Below are 21,964 nucleotides of genomic sequence, written 5' to 3' on the forward strand. Positions count from 1 at the left end.
AATGCTTTAGGGTCTTATAAGACACAGAGAGCATGCAGCAGACTGATTTTGTTCACAGATTACAACTTTGTCAGAATTGGTGTAAAAACAACTATCAATCTAAAGCCTTTGATGATCATTTTTTAGTTCTAGTCAATTCAGTCCTATTGGTTTTATCCTGTTTTATTCCTAGTGTAGTGCTGGCTTAGCTCAAGTTAACTCCTCTTTTTTGGTCCAGATTCAGTCCCTTTAGTCCTCATTTAGCCCTGATTTAGTCCTGTTTTAGTCCTGATTTAGCCGTGGTTTAGGCATGTTTTAGTCCTGGTTTAGTTCTCTTATAGCCATGGGTTAGTAATGGTTTAGGTCCCTTACAGTAATACTTTAGCTCTTGTTTTGGTTTGTTTGGTTTAGTTCTGGTTTAGCTCTGGTTTAGCCCTGGCTTAGTTCTGGTTAAGTCCTGGTCTAGTGCTGGTTAAATCCTTTTATAGTCCTGTTTTAGTCCTAGTTTAGTCCTGTTTTAGTCCTATTTTAGACCTCCATTAGCCCTCCTTGAGTCCTCTTATAGTCCTGGTTTAGTCCTGGTTTAGTCCTGGTTTAGTTCTTTACCTGTGGCTCTACCGCTCGATGCATTGGAGGGGTCCTGGCCTGTTGAATGCTGCTGCTGAATGACTCTGAGCGCGGAGGCAGCGATGGATCCGAAATCCGGTTTGAAACTTTGTGCTGGAACAATCAGTAAATAATCAATACACATCCATCTGTTAAAATGGTTAATCAATAGTTAGTATAGAAAGTTCAGATGTGTTGCAGACAGTTGAAGCTGACAAAAAAGAGGTTAATATATTAAGCAGCATCCCATAAGATTACAGATAGTGATAGATGCTGTGAAGGTAAGGCATGGTTAGTTGCTAGAAAATGCAAGAATCAAAAAAGCAGAAATCTTTATAGTAAATTTAAGCATGACGATTATGTTAGGAAATAATAAAACAACACATTGAAGATGTCATCCCTACCTGATGTGGACAGTTTTTAAGTAATAATAATAATAATAATAATAATAGTCTTAAAAAGCGCTTTTTCAGACTTTAGAATTTCATGTATTATCTATTATTTATTCCGTGGTAAGTTTTTATTGTAGCCACAGCTGTCCCGGGGCAGACTGATAGAACCTAGAATGCCAATCTGCGCCCGCCATCAATTTCTCTCACACAATGTCCTAATACATTACTGGATTTGGTGAAGATGCAATGGTAATACAGTACTACTTAAACACTCGGCACACATGTTTTTTTTTACTGAAATTACTTAAATCTAGTGAAAACATGTTTTAAATGTTAATATATATTACATAACTGAGCAAAGCAGAGTACAAAAAGTATTACATTGTTTATGTTTCTCTATCTACAAATAAACAGGCAGAGAACATACTAAACAGTAAAGCGGTCAAAATCAGGTAGGGAAACAAAATCATGTAGAGAAACAAATTGTTAATCAATTTAGTTGCTGAAAAAGGAAAAGTTAAATTAGATTTTGTTTGTTGTCATGGCGACTAACCCGACGATCTGGACTCCGACCCCTTGGGTCCAAATTCAAGTTGCTCACATCGGGACTCCACCTCCTTTCCCTTGCACTTCCTCCTCTCAACCCTGGACTCCGCTTCCTTAAGCCTGGACTCCACCCCCTTTCCCTTGCACTTCCTCCTCTTGACCCTGGACTCCGCCCCCTCAGTTCTGGGCTCAACCCCCTTTTCCTGTCACTTCCTCCTCTTGACCCTGGACTCCGCCCCCTCAGTTCTGGGCTCCACCCCCTTTCACTCCCACTTCCATCTTTCGCCCCATAACTCAGCCTCTTTAAGTTTTCAAGATCTGGACTTGGGGCCCTTTGGCCTTGTTCCCACCCTCTCACCTCTGCACTGCGCGGCCTCGCCTCCTGACCCCACCCCTTTTCCTTATCACTTCCTGATTTAAGCCCATTACTCCACCCTCTTAGGTTGACATCATCTTGACTCCTCCCCCTTGCATCTCCACTCCACCCACTAACTTCTGCACTGCGCGGCCTAGCTTCCGGACCCCAGGCTTTCTCCTTATCATTTTTCTCTCTAGATGCAGGACTACCCCCCCTAGTGGCTCCCTCTGGCATGCAGGTAATTCGGATTGCGGGCAAGTGGTTGTCCCGGGATGGGCTACCGTGAGCAGGGTAAGAGGGTGGGCGTGGGCGGGGCTTGTATCCAGGGAGATGTAGCAGGCTCTCCAGTTGGTGGGCATCACGTGGCTGCCTTAAAGAGTGATGCTGCTTTGGGGGAAGCCGAGGTGAATTACTCTGGGCGCGACGCATCACCTGTAGTTTGTCAGTTAGGTGAGAATATTAAAGAATATAACATAATAAAAAATGTGATTACACTTCTAAATAACAGTTAAAGCCTTACCATGTAACTTTTAGCCAAAATACAGACTTAAATAAAAGCATGTTTTAAAAAAAATATTTTTCTTATATTTTGGATGTTTTTATTGCACTACAAAACATGCATTGTGAGTGGGCTTGCATCTCCACAAACCTTGCTCTTTTTTTTCCTGGAGGAGGGCCTCCTCTTGCTTGTTTCCATGGAAATGTTTTTCCTTTGGCTATAATATTCAACAGTGTGGCATGAAACCTAATCTATCTCCACTGAGAATGTTCTGAAATATGGTTTGGAGTTTTAACTTTCTATTTCCGTGGAGTCATGCAGGTGACGTGCCACCTCTAGAAAGTTACAGAGTGTTGCTTTAGCAATCATATGTGAGTCTGAACAGTCCTCCCAGTAGAAAATCTGTATTCAATTTTAATTAATTATGGTCTTGTTGGTGAAGCTGGAAGTAAGAAATATTGCACTGGAATCAAAAACAAACAAACCAACATTTCTGCAAACTACAAAAGGTAAGAGTAGAAAACAGAAATCCTCATCTGGGTCAGACCTGGAAATCTGCTGTTTAGGCAGTAATTTACAGTAACATACATTATAAGACATTTTGAGCAGTTATTCAGTGAATGTAATAATGAATTGTGTATGTCTTTGTTCCATATCAGCATTATCTACAGGGCTGCAATACTCTATAGTTTTAATAATCAAACAGCGGTTATTCTTTTATAGTCTAGTCACACCACTGTTTTTTATTAAACCTTTTATGTTTTTTTTATTTTTCAAAATCAGAAAAGGTGAAACAAATGCTGACTGATAGATAGTGAAAATTTGCAAAATTCATGAGTCTTAACTTCCTGTTATATGAAACATTTTGTTTTAAATTGTTCATTGCTAAGGCAATGGTACTAGATTTTTATAGTTATGATACTTATGGACAGAGCATTTTTCATCAAAATTACAAAGTTATGTCATTTGCATTTAGTGTTAATTTGTCATTTAATTTCATGTGTTAGAGTCAGTTATTAATTAACTTGTCAATTAGTTCTAACTAGTCACAATTTAATATTGTAATATATTGCTTTATATTTGTTGTACATGGGCAAATGGTGATTATTTTACCCTTCATTTCTAATAGCACATAAAGTAGAGCAAAGCCCCACAGTATTGGATAGTACTGTACCTCTTTGGCCCAGGCTGGCTTATCATTGTTGCTCCCAGGCGCCTGGTCTTTGTAGTGGTACAGTTGTTTTTTATCTTGAGGTCTGGACTCCTGTTGTTGCTGAAGTGAGACCAGGTACGCCCTTTCCTGCTGGAGCTGCCTTTGCAAACGCTCCGCCTGCCTCTGCTCCTCGATCTGCTTCCTCTTGTACTCCTATGGGCATAAAGGGATAATATGTTGGTATATACAAACATAGGAGTAAACTGGACACAAATAAAGTAATATTTAAATCCTAGTATAATAAATCACATTATTAAAGAAGACCTATTGAGCTTGTGTCTGCTATAGAGTTATAATCTATGACACTCATGGACAATTATGTTATAATTTGCACATTTAAAATCAGAATATTGATCTAAAATGACTTAATAAAAGAAACAAGTCCGCTGACTTATCCATTAGAAAACTGTGGTGCCCAGGGGGAGCTGACGTTGCCAAAACCATGATTACAGCAAAGAGCCATGTAACTGTTGGCCCCTTCTATGGATAGCTGTAGATCACACTCATGAGCAGCTTATTTTTCTTCATTTGTAATTAAATGACTGCGCAATGCTGCTGAATCCTACGAGTGCACGAATCACAAGAGGATAAGTGAGAAGGGGAAACAACAGAGGTGGCTCGGAAAAGTCAATTTTGCAGAATAGGTCTGCTTTAAGAAAATACATTTTTCCCTTGTAATTTAAAGTCAACAACCTGTAAAAGATTAGGATAAATCACATTAAAGTTACATGTAATTACCATGTTATATTATAATAATAATAATAATTATACATGTTGTTATGATTCCCATGCTATTACAATGCACTAGTCTGTTTTGATGTAAAAATGCTACTTTTTCAGTGTGAAAATATATAGGAATGGATGGGTTTAACAGTTAAAGTTACTACCCATCACTATATTTAAATGATCAAATATAAATAACTATATCTTATAAATCGAGATTAGACTTTAGGTGAAGTTCTGTGTGATTGTGTTGACAGAGTCGAGTTTGAAAGTGTCCCTACACATTTTAACAGTGTCTTGTCAGAGGCCCGAGGTCAGAGGTCACCGTTTATGATAGGAACATGTGAAAATGAGGCAGAACGTGTCAAGAAACAGGCTAAAACATGAGTTATCAGCTGAAATCACAAGATGCTATTCAGACTATTACTGTTCTCAATATCATTTCAACTGTCCATCTAGTATTATTGACAATCGTAATCATACTACTTTTCTTGTAGAGGCTTTGGTATTGTTTTCAGCCTCCTGTTCTAGTCAACATTTTGAGGGCCATTCAACACATAGGATATTTTGTTTTATGTTAATTGCTATGTCAACGGTTGTAATTATTTTTGTTATTCTGAAACCCATAGATAGATCAACCATTGGATACTGCTGCTTTGTCCAAATAGTGGTGCATTGTTCTTTCACTTCAGTCAGACTTGGTGTTAAGTGTTTTTGTCATCACAAATGCCCTGGGGTAGACACAGTGAAGTTTATTACCCAAGGAGAATAAACTAAAGGCAGCAATATTTGAGCTACCAACCATTCAGTTATCTATGTTTAGTTATTCTTAGCTGATTTTAGTGGCTCTTATCTTTGTTTGTGTATTGCAGTTATTACACTCTCATAATTATAGAGGCAGCTCAGCTATTAACTATGCTATACTAATGACCAAAAATGTTGTCTTTTTTTTAATTGTTTGAGAACCAATTTAGTAAACATATTCATGGTTTCAGTTTCCTGTTATTGGTGCCATTTTGAGGACTTTTGGCCATTCAAAAGACAGAACTTTTTGTTTTGAATTGTTGATTTCTATAGCAACGGTCACAATTTTCATCATTCTGAAACCCATGGATTTGACTACAACCTTTCATCTATGTTAAATATGTATAATAGTCTTTCTTTATCTGCACTGTGGTTAGATTTATATAGGTTTCAAAGTGATACAAAATCTAGCACCGTTGCCACAGCAATTAACAATTCAAAATCAAATATTACATCTTTTCAATTGGCAAAGTAATAAAAAAGAAGCTGAGAACCATGAGTAAAGTATTTTGTATTCTAATCTAATATCTGTATAATCCCTCAGCCGTCCAGGTGTGATCCATAGCAAAAGACGAAATTAAAATCTGTCATCTGGACAAATCGTTCAGTTTTTGTCCAGTTGACAGATTTATATTTTGTCTTTTGCTATTCTAATCTAATAGAATTTCCTTATGTTGCAATATCACCAATTGTAAACAGCCAGTATATTTATCCTACATTGAATCTTGATCATAACATGCCTAGTTAAACACTTAAGTTATAATCTTCACTGCTTCATGATGTATTAAGAGCTGCCTTAAATAAATGTGTCCTCTGTGAGATTAGTAAAGGTATTTTATCATTTAATAAGCATGGGTTAATTCAGGGTGAGACAGTACTGAACAGTGTGGTGTTACCAGAAGCAAGGCCTGCTCCTGTAAAAGTTGTTGTTGCAGGATTTCCAGCTGCCTCTGCTCCTCCTCCAACTGCCTACGGATGTACTCCTAACCAACCAGAAAGCGGCATGGCCCAGCGCAGCCAATGAGAGAGCGGACAGCCACCGAGCCCAACCAGTCACAGCCCAGGCAACCAGTGACATCATCGCAGCAGGAAGAAAACAGGCAGAAAACACCAAAAAGGGAAGAGGAGAGAGGAGAGAGAGAAGTAAAAGATTGTTTAATGAAAAGATGTGAAAAATACATGATTAGTGCAAGAAAAAGGCATGATTAAAATGTGTTAGATTGTTGAAATCAGCTGTGGAAAAAGATACTTTTTCTTTTAGGAATACATTTCAGAAAATAGAAGCAATTCCAATGATAGTTAGACCCACAACCTTAGAAACAGCAGACCACATAGTACCATACATTACAACATTAGCAGGATGTATTTAGTATTTGTGAATTGTCAAAAAAATCACAAGTTTACATATGTGTTTTGAAGCATTGCATTTGTTTACACTGAAGTGTCTTGCTCAAGGGCACAACAACAGTATGCTCACATCTGTGCTGTTTTCAAACTACAAACGTACATGCTATGAATTAGAGGAGTGGACCTTGCTCTATAATAATACATTTATAATTGATCTGATTCATGAGTAGTGTTGGGCTCTTCATAAAGAGCTTAGATGTGAAGGTTGGAGCACGATCAACTTGCATCTCTACATTAGTCATGTATCTTATTCTATTTGAAGTACTATGTTCTTGATTGTAAAGAAAAATATTAGCCTTTATATGTATCGATATAGTTTTGTTTTTTTTTATTAGTTACCCATTATTAGTTACTTGTTAAAAATATAATATATTACACTACTTAGTTACTGCCTTAAGAAAATAACTAATACTTTGGGATTACTTTATTTATAATATTGTATAAATTAATCAAATATGTACTACATGTTTTATTAAAGACATTTAAATACAGTTAAACAACAAATGAGTTGTTGCAAATGGCATAAGACCAACAATAGAAATGGGTAACACAATCTCTCCACAGTGCTGCTATAAACTGCTCCTGAGGCAGTACCTGTCAGCAGAAGTCAGGCCTGTGGGTAACTAAGTAACTAAGTATTTTGTTAGTATCTGTAATTGTATTAAAAGTATTTTCATAGTACTGCGTTACACTACTATGTTACTTAAAAATGTAATTACAGTAACCAAGTTTTAGTAACTAAGTTACACCCAACACTCTGAATAAACTTCTACAAACAAACAATACAATGTCTTATTCAAGAGCTGGATCACATGCTTCTCATATGGGCACTGTAATAAGGCTGTGCTTTTCAAGGACAGAGAAGCAATAAATCAAGACAAATGAACTATTTGAGATTCTCTCTATTATATGTATTTTCTGTAGCCTTTCTGTTGTGTATTTTTATGTTTTCAGTACAAAATAATGCCATGTTATGTTTTACTTTTTCCTTGTTCCTTCTCAACTTGTACCTGAATGTCTCTTGTACAGCTGCTTTTGAATGTCTCAGCATGGCCTCCCGCCTCCACTCATTCCTGTGTCTATATTGAATGTTTTGGTCTATTTTTCAGCACCTGCTCTCTCTCCTCTCTTCCTCTTCTCCTCTTTTAAACTTTTATATAGACTCTTTTCCTTCCATCCTTTCCTCTCCCATGGTTCTTTACCTGTTCCCTCTCTGCATGCCTCTGCACATCCATTCTCCTGTTTTCCCCCCCTCCTCCTTTCCCTCCTTATCTCCTCCTCCCCTCATCACTTGTATACCTCCTCTCCTCCTCTCTCCAATCTACTCCTTCTCTTCATACTCTTTTTGCTCCTCCTTGCTCTCTCTCTCCTCATCATTTGTATCTCTCTTTTTATACATGTATTTACCTGTCCCCTCTCTGCATACCTCTTATCTCCTTCCTCCTGTCTCTCCTCCATTAACTCCTCCCTTCTCTCTCTCCTCCCCCCTGTATACATGTTTCTTTACTTGTTCCTTCTCTATGTGTCCTCTCCCCCTTTCTCCAAATGTGCTCAATCTCTTCATACCTTCTCCCCCCCTTTCTCAGCTTCCTTCACCCCCTTGTACATATCTATTTTTTCCTGTTCCCTCTCTGCGTGCCTCCTTCACTCCTCTCTGTCTCTTCCTCTTCTCCTCCTCCTCCACTCACTCTCTCCTCCCTCTATTTTTCCCCTCTCCCTCTTCCCATGTATATCTCTTTCAAACATCCCTTTACCTGTTCCCTCTCTACGTGCAACTTCTCCTCCTTTCTCCATATCTGCTCCATCTCTTCATACCTCCTCCTCCTCTGCTCTCTCTCCCCTATTTAGCTCCTCCCCTCTCCTCTTCTCCTCCCCCTCTCTCATTCCCTCCCACTGTATCTCTCTTTTCTCACACGTTTTTGTTACCTGTTCCCTCTCGGCGTGCCTCCTCTCCTCCTCCCTCCGTATCTGCTCCATCTCTTCGTACCTTCTCCTCTGCTCTCTCTCTTGTTGTTTTCTCATCTCTCGCTCGCGCCGTTGTTGCTGTGAAAAAACAGGAAACTCATTCACACTTTGTCCATCCAGGTGTGAAGCAGGTGCAACATGTTTTTGAATCAATTTTTTCATTTCTTTATTGTTCAGAATTACATAATGTTACCTCAAATTACTCTGTCTTGTTTGTCAATCTATTTACATCTGCTTTGTATCTGAGCTAATGTGAGGTATTGTCATGATGTCAGTTTTCCCTGTCCTCCCGTGCTCTCTCCCCCTCCCCTACCTGTGTGTCTGGAGCTGGGTGGAGTGCCTGACTCCTCCCGTGCACACCTGGGGTGCATCAGCCTAATCACCACCACCTGCTGCTGAGTACAAGAAGGCTTGGCAGTCTACACTCGGTGCCAGACCGTCCGCGTGTAAAACGTGAATGTTTCTAGCTAAGCTTTGTTATTTGGTACTTTCCTGCAAATGCTCATTTGGATTTATGCACCCTCCAGATTCCTGCCTCCACTCGCCCAGCTCCTGCCGTCACGTTCCAGTCCCGGTATCGTCTCCTGCTCGTCTCGTCTCCGGCTCGTCTAGTCTCCTGCTCGTCTCGTCTCCTGCTCGTCTCGTCTCCTGCTCGTCTCGTCTCCTGTCCGGTCCTGGTCTCTGGTTTGTCACCCGCTCCCCGCTCTGGTCTTCGTCTGCTCCGCCCGCCCTGGTACCGCACCTGCTTCTATCCCCGTCCTGGTCCTGTCCTGCCCGCCTCTACCTGCACCGCACCCGCCTGACCCGTCTCCCGCTCCCCGGTTCCTGTACCTGCTCTTGTGACCTGTTTAAAGACTGCATTTTCACCGCTGTAAATAAACACTGTTAAAACTGCTCTGGTCTGCATCCTTTGGTCCTATCCGCACCGTTACGACAGAACGGTCTGGCCACTATGGACCAAGCAGGCTCAGACCCGGACCAGACGCGCCGCCTCACGCACTCTCACCCCGAGGCGGTGCTGGGTCAGCATGAACAATCCATTCGAACTCTATTGGAGCTAAATCAGACATTGTCCCAGCAGGTGGCACAGCTTAACCACCAGGTGGCCGCGCTCCTCGTCACCCCGCCTGCTGCAGCTGGAGCGCCGCCACGCCTCCCGGAGCCGAGAGGCACGGATCCGGAGCCGTATGCTGGACAACCTCACCTCTGTCGCGGATTCCTGTTCCAGTGCGAGTTCATGTTCCAGCAATGCCCTTCTCGTTTCAGCTCGGGGGCCACCAAGATCCGGTATATATGTGGATTACTCCGGGGCAGAGCTCTCCAGTGGGCAGAGGCGCGCCTAATGAAGACGTCTGTGGATAGCCTGGATTTTAATGAATTTGTGTCCACGTTTAAGCTGGTGTTTGACCACCCGCACTACCAGGACAATGCTGCCTCCCGGTTATTGACTCTCAGCCAGGGCTCCAGGACGGTAGCGGATTATTCCATTGAATTCTGGACACATGCGGCGGAGCTGGACTGGACGGACAGCGCGCTGCGGGCTGTGTTTGTGCGGGGCCTGAACGAGACTTTGAAAGATGAATTGGTTTCCCGGGACGAACCCCCCGACCTGCGGAGCCTCATCTCCCTCACTCACCGTATTGACAACCGGCTACGGGCTCGTCGCCGAGAGAGACGCCGGTCACCGGTCCCGCCGGAGCCACGCGCTGCCCCGCCCCCGCCAGATGAGCCCATGCAACTCGACAGGACCCTTGTGTCGGCCGAGGAGCGTCAACGGAGGCGTCGCCTGGCCGGGGCTTGCCTCTACTGCGGTGAGCGCGGACATTATGTGGTCACTTGCCCAGTTCGGCCAAAAGGGGGGGCCCACCAGTAGCGCTGGGAGTACTGGTGGGCGAGCAACACATCCTGGACTCTACTAATAGACTGCGGCTCAGCGCCACCCTGTGCGTTCGCACAGAGACTTTATGCGTTTCCGCCCTTATCGACTCCGGGGCTGAGAAGGACTTTATTGATGCCCAAGTCGCGGAGCAGCTCGGGGTCTACCTGGAGCCCCTCGAACGCCCCTTAAATGCCCAGGGGCTCAATGGACGTTTTCTGGGGCACATCACCCACATCACAGAACCTGTCACCGTGATTCTGTCCGGCAACCACCAAGAGAACCGTCAGTTTCATGTCCTGTCCTCCTCCGCTTCTCCTCTGGTCCTTGGTTACCCCTGGCTACGCGCCCACAACCCTGTTTTCGATTGGGCCAGGGGCGGAGTTTCGGGCTGGAGTCCCGATTGCCACGCCAAGTGCCTTCGGTCCGCCCTCCCTCCGGCCGGGAGGTCCGTTCCTGTCGCCGATCCGTCCCCAGACACCCCCAATCTGTCCTCGGTGCCTGCTGAATATCACGACCTGGGGGAGGTTTTTAGCAAGAGCAAGGCCCTCTCTTTACCGCCCCACCGCCCATATGACTGCGCCATTGACCTCCTGCCGGGTGCCCCACTACCATCTAGCAGGCTATATAACCTGTCTAAACCTGAACGCGAGTCAATGGAGGACTATATCCGTGGGTCCCTTGCTGCCGGAATCATCCGCCCGTCCACTTCACCCGTGGGAGCGGGGTTCTTCTTTGTGGCCAAGAAGGACAAATCCCTGCGGCCTTGCATTGATTATCGGGGTCTGAACAATATAACTGTAAAGAATAAATACCCGCTACCCCTACTGGACTCGGCATTTACGCCCCTCCACGGTGCGACCATCTTTTCCAAGTTGGATTTGCGGAATGCGTACCACCTGGTGCGCATCAGGGAGGGAGACGAATGGAAGACGGCCTTCAAGACACCCCTGGGACATTTCGAATACTTGGTTATGCCCTTCGGTCTCACCAACGCCCCTGCCGTATTCCAAGCCCTCATCAACGATGTGCTCCGTGATTTCCTTAACCGATTCATCTTTGTTTACTTGGATGACATCTTGATTTTCTCGCGGTCCCTCCAGGAGCATCACCAGCACGTTCGCCAGGTTCTCCAGCGCCTCCTCGAGAATAAACTGTTCGTGAAAGCTGAGAAATGCGAGTTTCACGCAGAGGAGGTCAGCTTTTTGGGCTTCATTGTGGGGCGGGGCCAAGTAAGAGCTGATCCTGAAAAGATCCAGGCTGTCACTGAGTGGCCCATTCCTACCAACCGGAGACAGCTCCAGAGATTTATCGGCTTTGCCAATTTTTATAGACGTTTCATCCGGGATTTTAGTAGGGTTATCTCGCCCTTAACTAAACTCACCTCTCCTGCTTTGCAGTTTGCCTGGTCCCCTGAGGCGCAGACAGCCTTCGAGAAGCTTAAGAGACTATTTACCTCCGCTCCCATCCTGCACCAGCCCGACCCTTCACGGCAATTCATCGTGGAGGTCGACGCCTCCGACTCGGGAGTGGGGGCCGTGCTTTCGCAGAGGTTCGACCCCCACAACCGCCTCTGTCCCTGCGCCTTCTTTTCCCGGCGATTGTCCTCGGCCGAGGTCAATTATGACGTGGGGGATCGGGAGCTCCTTGCCGTAAAGCTGGCCTTGGAGGAGTGGCGCCACTGGCTCGAAGGGGCGGAGCAACCATTCATCGTCTGGACCGACCATAAAAACTTGGAGTACATCCAGTCCGCCAGGCGCCTCAATCCCCGTCAAGCTCGTTGGTCCCTCTTCTTCAGCCGCTTCAACTTTCTCCTCACCTACCGCCCCGGATCTCGGAACGTCAAACCAGATGCCCTCTCCCGCCAGTTCGCCCTGGAGGATAGCCCGGTCACCGCAGAAACAATTATCCCCTCCTCGTGTGTGGTGGCCGCGGTCCATTGGGAAATCGAGGACACCGTCCGAGAGGCCCAGACCAACGACCCCGACCCAGGTAACGGCCCTCCAGATAAACTGTTTGTTCCCGATTCTGTCCGGTCTCAGGTGCTCCAGTGGGTCCATGCCTCCCGTTTCGCCTGCCATCCTGGTGCCGGTCGCTCTCTCTCCCTCCTCAGGAGACGCTTCTGGTGGCCCACGATGGACACAGACACCCGGGCTTATGTCGCCGCCTGCCAGGTATGTGCTCGGGCCAAGGCCTCCCACTCACCCCCCTCTGGTCTCTTGCATCCTCTCCCAGTTCCTCGTCGCCCTTGGTCCCACATCGCCTTGGACTTCGTGACGGGCCTTCCCCCTTCCCAGGGGAACACGGTGGTTCTCACCATTGTGGACCGCTTCTCCAAGGCCGCCCATTTCGTTGCCCTGCCTAAGCTCCCCACAGCCAAAGAAACTGCCGACCAGCTGACCAGTCATGTCTTCCGACTCCACGGCATCCCGGTGGACATCGTGTCCGACAGAGGGACCCAATTCACCTCTCAGGTATGGCGGTCTTTCTGCGACAGTTTGGGGGCCACGGTCAGCCTCACGTCCGGGTTCCACCCACAATCTAATGGGCAGACGGAGCGGGCCAACCAAGACCTGGAGTCGGCTCTACGGTGCACAGCCTCCGCCAACCCCGCGACCTGGAGTACTCACCTGCCCTGGATAGAGTACGCTCACAACTCCCTCGTGAGTTCCGCCACTGGTATGTCCCCCTTCGAGGCATCGCTGGGATACCAACCCCCTCTCTTCCCCACGGAGGAGAGGGACCTCGCCGTCCCGTCTGTTCAGCGCCATCTCCAGCGCTGTCGCCGGATCTGGAAGAAGGCCAGGGCGGCCCTTCTTCGGGCTGGAGCGCGCACTAAGGCGACGGCCGATCGCCACCGTGTCCCGGCGCCCGTATACCAACCTGGCCAGATGGTTTGGCTCTCCGCCAAGACGATCCCGCTGAAGACGGACTCCCGTAAGCTGTCCCCCCCGATTCCTGGGACCGTTTAAGATCATGAGGATCATAAATCCATCGGCGGTGCGCCTCCAGTTACCCCCGTCTCTCCGGATTCATCCGACCTTTCACGTCTCCCAGGTTAAACCAGTCCGGACCAGCGACCTGTGCCCTCCGGCCGATCCCCCACCGCCCGCCCGAGTCATTGACGGCCACCCGGCGTTCACCGTCCGCCGCCTGATTGACGTTCGTCGCCGTGGTAGGGGCCTCCAGTACCTCGTCGATTGGGAGGGTTACGGTCCAGAGGAGCGATCCTGGGTGCCCAGGGCACGCATTCTGGATCCCGACATGGTGAGAGACTTCCACCGCGCTCATCCTGACAAGCCTGGGGGTCCACCAGGAGGTGGACCTTAGGGGGGGGGTACTGTCATGATGTCAGTTTTCCCTGTCCTCCCGTGCTCTCTCCCCCTCCCCTACCTGTGTGTCTGGAGCTGGGTGGAGTGCCTGACTCCTCCCGTGCACACCTGGGGTGCATCAGCCTAATCACCACCACCTGCTGCTGAGTACAAGAAGGCTTGGCAGTCTACACTCGGTGCCAGACCGTCCGCGTGTAAAACGTGAATGTTTCTAGCTAAGCTTTGTTATTTGGTACTTTCCTGCAAATGCTCATTTGGATTTATGCACCCTCCAGATTCCTGCCTCCACTCGCCCAGCTCCTGCCGTCACGTTCCAGTCCCGGTATCGTCTCCTGCTCGTCTCGTCTCCGGCTCGTCTAGTCTCCTGCTCGTCTCGTCTCCTGCTCGTCTCGTCTCCTGCTCGTCTCGTCTCCTGTCCGGTCCTGGTCTCTGGTTTGTCACCCGCTCCCCGCTCTGGTCTTCGTCTGCTCCGCCCGCCCTGGTACCGCACCTGCTTCTATCCCCGTCCTGGTCCTGTCCTGCCCGCCTCTACCTGCACCGCACCCGCCTGACCCGTCTCCCGCTCCCCGGTTCCTGTACCTGCTCTTGTGACCTGTTTAAAGACTGCATTTTCACCGCTGTAAATAAACACTGTTAAAACTGCTCTGGTCTGCATCCTTTGGTCCTATCCGCACCGTTACGACAGGTATAATAAATAGACACACATAACAGTAAATTAGTATATTTTTTGTTTTTTCTCGAAGATTATATGGTAACAAAATAGTATGTGACAAAATGTGACCGCTACATACTTTTTCGTCAACCCGGAAGTTAGCACAGAAAACAGCGCTCTGATTGGCTGTGTTTGGACGGTCCACTCCAGTTCCAGTTCATCGTCTGAAAAAATGTGTTCTAAAGCTGCAAATGCGCCCAAAAAGTGTGCTTAAGGGTACATTTTTTAAAAATATATATTTAATATTGACATAGCCACTCTTTGCTTTGGCACACATAATTTCATATATCGTACTTCATATATCTGATGTCTATATTTGATGTGACATTGAATGAGAGGGTGTGTACAAACGTTTGGTGGTATTGTACATATTTGACTCTCTCTCCTGATCCTGACCTCCTCGAGCCTCCTCCTCTGCTCCTTCTGCTCCTCTATTCGTTTCTGCCTCTCTGCCAGCAGCTGTCTCTTGTGCTCCTCATTCTGTTGTTGCTCCAGTTGCTGTCTGCGGATCAGTTCAGACCGCTCCTTATTGGCCAACTGGAGACGCAGGAAGTCCCGCCTCAAAGTCGACTCCCCAGGGATGTTGATGATGGAGCTGAGATTGGACAACAAATTTAGTAAACAGTAACAGGGATACCACTCTCTAGCCCAGAATACACAAACCACACAGAACCCCGTCCATTTTGAGTATTTGAAAAAGAAAAGAATTTTACTGTTTTTCTTGGGTTTCACTGGGCTTATCATAATTTAGAACTATATTGGTAAAAATTGTTCATTTTAAACTTACCTGGGTTCTCCGACATCTCTCTCCTCGTCCTCCTCTTCGCTGCCGCTGTATTCATACTCTGTCTCATCTGGACAAAAAAAAAAAAAAATCATTTTACAAAAATAAAATAATAATAATTTTCCAATTTTGATCAATTCCAATTTTTGATTTTTTTCTTACAAAAAGCTAATTAATGTCTTTATTTATTAATTAAACAAACATATAAACGACAGTATCTGTGCCATTTAACACATTTTTCTTTCCAAATTATTCCTCAAAGTTTCAGTTTTTACTGACAGAGGATTGACTGTGGACCTCTGGATTAAAGAAGATCTACTGTGCTTGAGCCTGCTACACAGTTATAATCGATGACACGGGTGGATCATTATGTTATAATTTGGACATTATAAAGTATAGAGCAGTGGGCGTGTACTGGATCGGAGCAATAACGTCTTGATTATAGGAGTATAAAGATTGCTCAAACATCGCTCTAAATACAACTTTGAGAAGGTAAATGAGAGTTTGATTAAAGTTGTATTATCAGCTCATTTATTTTTCTCCTCACCCCTCTCTCCCCTCCTCTTCTTGGTGCGGTCGATGTGGTCTTTTAGTTGGATCCGGACTTGTCTCTCGTTGGGGAGGTCTCTGATAAACGGGTGCTTTAGGAGCTGCTCGGTGCTCGGCCTCTGACTGTGGCTCTTCATCAAACAGCTCTCAATGAACGACTGGAACTTCTTAGACCTGAAATCACAGTTATTAATAGAGCAGACTATGTGGCACACCATAGTACAATTTTTGAAAAAATGGAAATTACAAATGATAATTGATGCTTTTGTTATCATAAACATAGAAGTAATATATTTTTTATGCACAGAAAAAATACAGGGTGTGACATGGCATACACCAACATAGGATAATGATTTATGATAATATACATTGCATTTTAACACTCCAGTTTTACAATAAGGAGAATGCTGGAGAACTAATATTTGCACAATGGGGACTTTTATTATTAACTGAACCAAGACTAGTAATTTACAAAATATATGTCCACATCTGCCATCCATAAGTAAATCAGTCAAAAATAATTATTTCTCACCATTTCTTGGACTTGAGTCTGGGGGCGGGGTTTCTGGGGATGAGGAAGAGGGCTCTCATTGGATGCATGTCACAGAGCGCTGAAAAAGACCACAGGAAAATACACAGTTAATAACATGATTTAGAGTGGTCAAACAGAACTCATAATACCACTGGACACACAATACAATGTTCGCTGAAACTACAAAAGATATTGCTATTTGATCACAATAGCGAGAACTATGAATTATTATAGTCAATTTATCAATGTGAAAGACAAAATAACAGTAACACTTCCATTTCATATTGCAGAGATTTCATATCATGTATATATTGTTACTGCTACTTTAGACCGGGTTTGGTCCTGGTTTAGTCCCAGTAGAGTGTTGCTCAAGTGGGGGCATTCCCGGGGTGCAGTAGTCAGTATATATCAAAAGTCTATTAGCACAAATGTATAGGATATGGCCCAAAACTAACTAAACTCAAATGCATTCAGGCTTAGCAACTAAAAAGTAGTTACCAAACTTGTATCATTCTGTTTGTTCATGTTCATGAATTAAGTCTTTGTTTATGCTTTATTAAGGCTTATTAAAGTGTAGTTATTACAAAAAGTTACCCAAAACCTAAGTAGTAGACTGATACAGCTGGACTGGCATGTCTTGTTTTGTAATCATAGTCTCATCTACATCACAATACCTTTAACACCAGTTGTATAGTATTTTTGACTTACGTGGTGCTCCTTCAGCCATCTCTATCGCAGTGATGCCAAGGGACCACAAATCGCTCTGAAAAGCAAAACAAAACAGTCAGATGAAGTGTGACATGGTCTGATTCACACCTCCGAGGCAGGGTCCAGCGGTCACTGTTCCTGTGAGCTGATAAAAATACTCCCCATCACCCATCTGTCCCGCTAACTCAGAGCTCCTATTCAATATAATGGGTTTAAAGGAACAACGGAAACTGTCTAGAACTACGCTGTAATGCCATGTCATACTTCTCAATCCAGCAATGGTCTCCTGGTGAGGCTATTAAAGGCACTGTACTTAAAATATGAAAAACTGTTCATTTCAAACAGTTTGCAGTGGTCCAAAATGATTCCTCACTTACTTACAAAGCAATGAGTTTATGTGGATTTCACAATTTTCAAAACTTACAGGACACAATTTACAGGAGTAAAGCTAACAACAACTAGCATGCTAAGTGCGCACTTCCTGATTCTATAACGATATAATGCTTGATAATAATAACTGATTGCAGACAGTACACATTGGACTGAGAGCTGCTTATGCATTACATCTGTACATCGGCAAGACAATTTAGTTCAAATATATAGAAATACTGCAACCAGGGCAAACTGTCAAACTGTCGGAAAACAGATTTACCCAAAAGAAACTCAAGTACACCACAGGAAGAACATGTAAACTCTACACAGGAAGACATAGCACCAATATAATCTTGTAGACCTCTAAATTTAAGAATTGCATGCATTTCAAAACATGCTTGTATATGTGTAAACTACAAGGTTTTTTATAAAAAGTAGCAGGTTTTATACACAATATCACTCCACAGAGACAGAGTATGATGTTGTTTATAGAGGATGTTATATTTCCTATCATTCATTCACTCCATGCTTTAGCTACTGTGGCCACAGCTGCCCTGGGCTAGACTAACCGAAGTGAGGCTGCTAATCTGTGTCATGAACCCCTCTGATTTCTGTGCCAACACTGAACTCCAATTTGAATTTACGTCTAATCCTTGATATAACTTTTGATAAACAACATATTTATTCATGGCAGTGGCTCAGAAAGTGGCTCAAAAATAGCTTTAAGTTGTTTGTAGCATTCAAAACTTCACCTCATCTGACACCACCTACAAAAATCCAGTTGTCATGTAAGGCCTAACACTGCTATTTGTCCCACTGTGAGAATGACATTTTCAGCTGTTAAAAATACCCCTTACATTTTCAACCCACAGTGTAACCATTTGAACTCCTATCTGAGCACAGCGCTGGGTTTTTGCCTATTTAAAGCATTTAATCTCATAATGTGAAGCTCTCCCGTCTCTCCGAGCTCCAGAGACTTGCATTTAATAGAGTTTGAGCACACAGGGAACCGGCCCCATTATGGTTCTTTCAGCTTTCTCCAAACCAGAAAGAAACTCAGTGGAAATGCAGTGAAATCAGTGGTATTTGTAACCTTCGGATGCGCCCCTGGGGTAAATTGTTTGTGCGATCATGTGGGAGAATGGAGTGATTAATTTTGGAGGAAAGGTACAAGAAAACTATAATTCAAACATGGTATCACAAAGGTCAGGAAGTACAAAATTCTGCTGGATTTGGACGGTTATAACCTCAATATCAAATGTTGCATATAGCAGGTCTTTTCATTAGGCAGTTGCTGTGCCTAGAATGTTCCACAGTATATTCAACTTATCTATCCCTATGTCAGCCAAAGCCATCGGGCCATGTTACAGGTCAAACAGAAGTTATTTTTGAGTAATAAAAACATCTGTTATGAAATAAAATCTATATAAATGTAGATAATGTCATACTTTGGAACATTCCAGGCAAAGCAATAACATCTCAATGGAGACAAGCAGCAAAGATGGCTGTGGTAAATGTTTGTGCAATCATGCGGGAGAATGGAGTGATCAGTGTTGGAGGAAAGGTACAAGAAAAAAATATCATTCAAACACGGTTTCACAAAGGTCAACAGCACAACCAGGAAATAGACGTTTTCGGAGGATTTGAATGGTTATAACCTGCAAATAGTACCCCCTTTTTCTGCTGTTAGGCAGTAATAAGTATAGCTGTAGTCCCCCAGACCTATACATACAAGAATACATGTTTTTCAGTGCAATAAAAACCTCCAAAATGGATAAAAGTTGCTTTCATTTTAGTCTATTTTTTGACTAAAAAGTTACGTTTTTTTCCCCAATAAATCAACATTTCATCATTTTCATTGGGGGTGCCAAGGCAAATTCTTGAATTTTAAGTCAGATGTCCTTCCTGTTTCAACCATCCACATTTGGAATAAACAATTATTTGAAATGTCTTGCCCACGGACACCACAGCAGACAATATGTATATCGGGCAGGAATCAAACCAGCACCTTCTTAATGCTCAGATAGAGACACCAAAACTTCCAAGATTATTAATCTTTTTGCATGAATTTATTACTCAAATTGATCTTAAGCACAACCTTTTTGATATGGCTGTAACAATATTATAAACTTGCAATAGGCATCATTTATATTCACCAAATCACCAAATGCACCTGTCTTTGGCAATGAATCAATGTTGTATTCAAATTATAGAGCACACTTTCACTCATACAAAAGTAACTCAAATAGACATTATATTAAGTTATAATCATATTAATAATCATATTACCTTGAAGTCATATGTGGCATCTGGATTCTCGTCACATGCGATGACCTCTGGAGCCATCCAATATGGCGTCCCAATAAACGTGTTCCTGCGCCCCACTGTTCGGTCCAACTGAGCGCTCACACCAAAGTCCACTGGAGAGGAAAGATGTTTCATGTTAGGAAGTCTGCAGACGTATCTTAGATTACCTGTTATAATACATTTTCAAATAGTCCGTGTTTAGTTTGGTCTTGTTTTGTTCATGTTGTTTAGTCCTGCCAACTAATGTCCTGCAGGGCAGTCAGTGCAGATATTGGAGCCATGCAAAAGCTATCAAACTACTTTTGTATGACCTGATAATTTATTATCACCTAAAAGCTGATTTAATACTGATAATTTTGGTAGTTAATACATGTTTCCTTTGGAGGTTTCATTTGTTTACATTAGTAACTAGGACCAAAATGGCAGCAGGTGGCTCTTTAGTCACGGATTTGGCAATAGATTACTGTTACAGTTTAATCATGGTTTCGTCTTGGTTTAACACTGACTTGGTCTTAGTCTAGTTTTGGTTTTGAAATGGTTAATTATTTAGTCCTGGTGCCTTTATGCTGTTGATATGGTTTAATTTTTAATATACGTTAATTGCTAGTTTCGTCACGTCAAGTCCTGGTTTGGTTTCGGTACTGTCCTTGTAAGTTTGGTTTAGCTAAACTACCTCATCTTGTTTTAAGGATGAGGTAGTTTTTTATTTAAAACCTCATCCTGTTTTAAATAAAAAAAAAATAGGTAGAAAGTAATCATTGACATGAAGACTCTCACCAAGTTTAACCTCTGCGTTTTCTGTCAACAGCACGTTTTGGCCCTTGATGTCTCTGTGGATCACTTTGTGCTGGTGCAGATGGGTCAGACCCTGAAAAACAGAAAAAATGTTAGTCAATTTAATATATAAGTCAGAGATAGATAATATTTTCACCCAAAATGCTAAATTGTTTTGTCCCTAGATTTCAATCATTCAGTTGCTACTCGGCAGATTACAATTTTTTTATAGCTAGCAATTTTTAAATAACAAAACTGAAGTCACTTTTCTAACAATTTATTCTATCCGAATGTTACACTGTACATAGCCATAGCCAATCATTGTGCATGATTTGAATGTACAGTGTATTTGAACAGTGTTTTTGAGTTAGTTTTAAGTATATTTCAATAGTTAAGCCTATTTATCTTTTTGATTTGGATGGAATATTTCTGTTCTGCTGGTGTTTTTGAATTGTGTGTTACAAAACTGGAATTTCCCCACTGTGGGACAAATAAAAGTTCTCTTTTGCTTATTCCATACAAGTAAATACAAGTTTAACTGCACAACTAGAAAGGCAAGGCAGACATTATTGTATCTGGTGTTAAATTTGTACTCTAAATTTGATATATTTTTCAACCTGAGCAGTGGACAGCCATAGTGTAGCACCTGTTGACCCATTTCCAGATCCTGAACAGAGATCTTGGTCACTATTAGGCTACCTATAGCTGAAGAATTCCCCTCCTGCTGTTTCAGATGAGATGATTTGCTGAATGCTCTGTTTTCTTTTTTGTTTTTTACTTTTGAAGGTAACCATACCACCATGCACAAGCAACTATTAATAACATTCAGTGTAGAGGTTATGCAAACGACATCACAGCCTTTGGAGCTTTATTAAAGAGTGGCATAGGTGTATGAGAGTCACTGGTGAGTAATGACACATGTAAAATGTGCAAGAGCTGCAACAGTTTAATAACAAATATATAAAAGTCTACATCCCTGCTACACGTTGTACCTGACATTTAAAATCAGTATAAACCAGTCAACAGTTAAAGCTAAACAACAGGGACACTGCGGACTACAGCACATTCATCACTGATACAGACACAGACTTTGGATCAGACACAGCTGAAGTGAACCTTTCTCTCCTGAAGAACATGTGTCTGAGCTAATGTGTTGAGGAAAATAATTGCTGACACTCATATAATGCTGTGATGTCTCTGCATAACCTCCATTCCAGTGATCTGATCCGTTATCAGAATGTATCCTTAGAAACAAACAGCTTCTTTTCTTACCCGTAGTATTTCTCTGCAGACGTAGGCAATCCACTCCTCCTTCAGAGAGTTTCCTTTGGTGTTTTTAATCAGGTCTGTGATCGAGCCAGCTCCACAGAACTCCATCACCAGCTGTCAACACACAGTTAGCATTAGCAGCATTAGCAACGCGTTAGCCTAAAGTAGCATCATTAACATTTGGACAGCAAATTAGCATTTTTCAAGATTTTCAGACCAAGTACTACTTAAGTTTGATTTTCAAGTAGCTTACCATT

At 43.4% G+C, this 21,964-nt stretch overlaps 1 protein-coding gene across 4 annotated transcripts in view; it reads right to left on the reverse strand.

The window, feature by feature from the left end:
* The window catches only part of tnikb (TRAF2 and NCK interacting kinase b), a 62,547-nt gene that overhangs the window by 22,457 nt on the left and 18,126 nt on the right, over positions 1-21,964 (reverse strand). For 2 of the 4 annotated variants that reach the window (XM_055229993.1, XM_055229991.1), the window contains exons 5-17: positions 21,711-21,821; positions 20,442-20,532; positions 19,647-19,777; positions 16,986-17,040; positions 16,278-16,356; positions 15,744-15,919; positions 15,200-15,266; positions 14,809-15,007; positions 8,454-8,570; positions 6,017-6,103; positions 3,555-3,746; positions 1,531-2,313; positions 586-699 (exon numbers count right to left, since the gene is read on the reverse strand). In XM_055229993.1, coding sequence (XP_055085968.1) covers positions 586-699; positions 1,531-2,313; positions 3,555-3,746; positions 6,017-6,103; positions 8,454-8,570; positions 14,809-15,007; positions 15,200-15,266; positions 15,744-15,919; positions 16,278-16,356; positions 16,986-17,040; positions 19,647-19,777; positions 20,442-20,532; positions 21,711-21,821 — 2,202 coding nt within the window. The remainder of the gene's footprint in view (positions 1-585; positions 700-1,530; positions 2,314-3,554; positions 3,747-6,016; positions 6,104-8,453; positions 8,571-14,808; positions 15,008-15,199; positions 15,267-15,743; positions 15,920-16,277; positions 16,357-16,985; positions 17,041-19,646; positions 19,778-20,441; positions 20,533-21,710; positions 21,822-21,964) is intronic. The other 2 variants (XM_055229994.1, XM_055229992.1) reach the window with 1 other exon arrangement.

The sequence above is a fragment of the Periophthalmus magnuspinnatus genome, chromosome 20 (assembly GCF_009829125.3).
Source record: "Periophthalmus magnuspinnatus isolate fPerMag1 chromosome 20, fPerMag1.2.pri, whole genome shotgun sequence".
Taxonomy (NCBI): domain Eukaryota; kingdom Metazoa; phylum Chordata; class Actinopteri; order Gobiiformes; family Gobiidae; genus Periophthalmus; species Periophthalmus magnuspinnatus.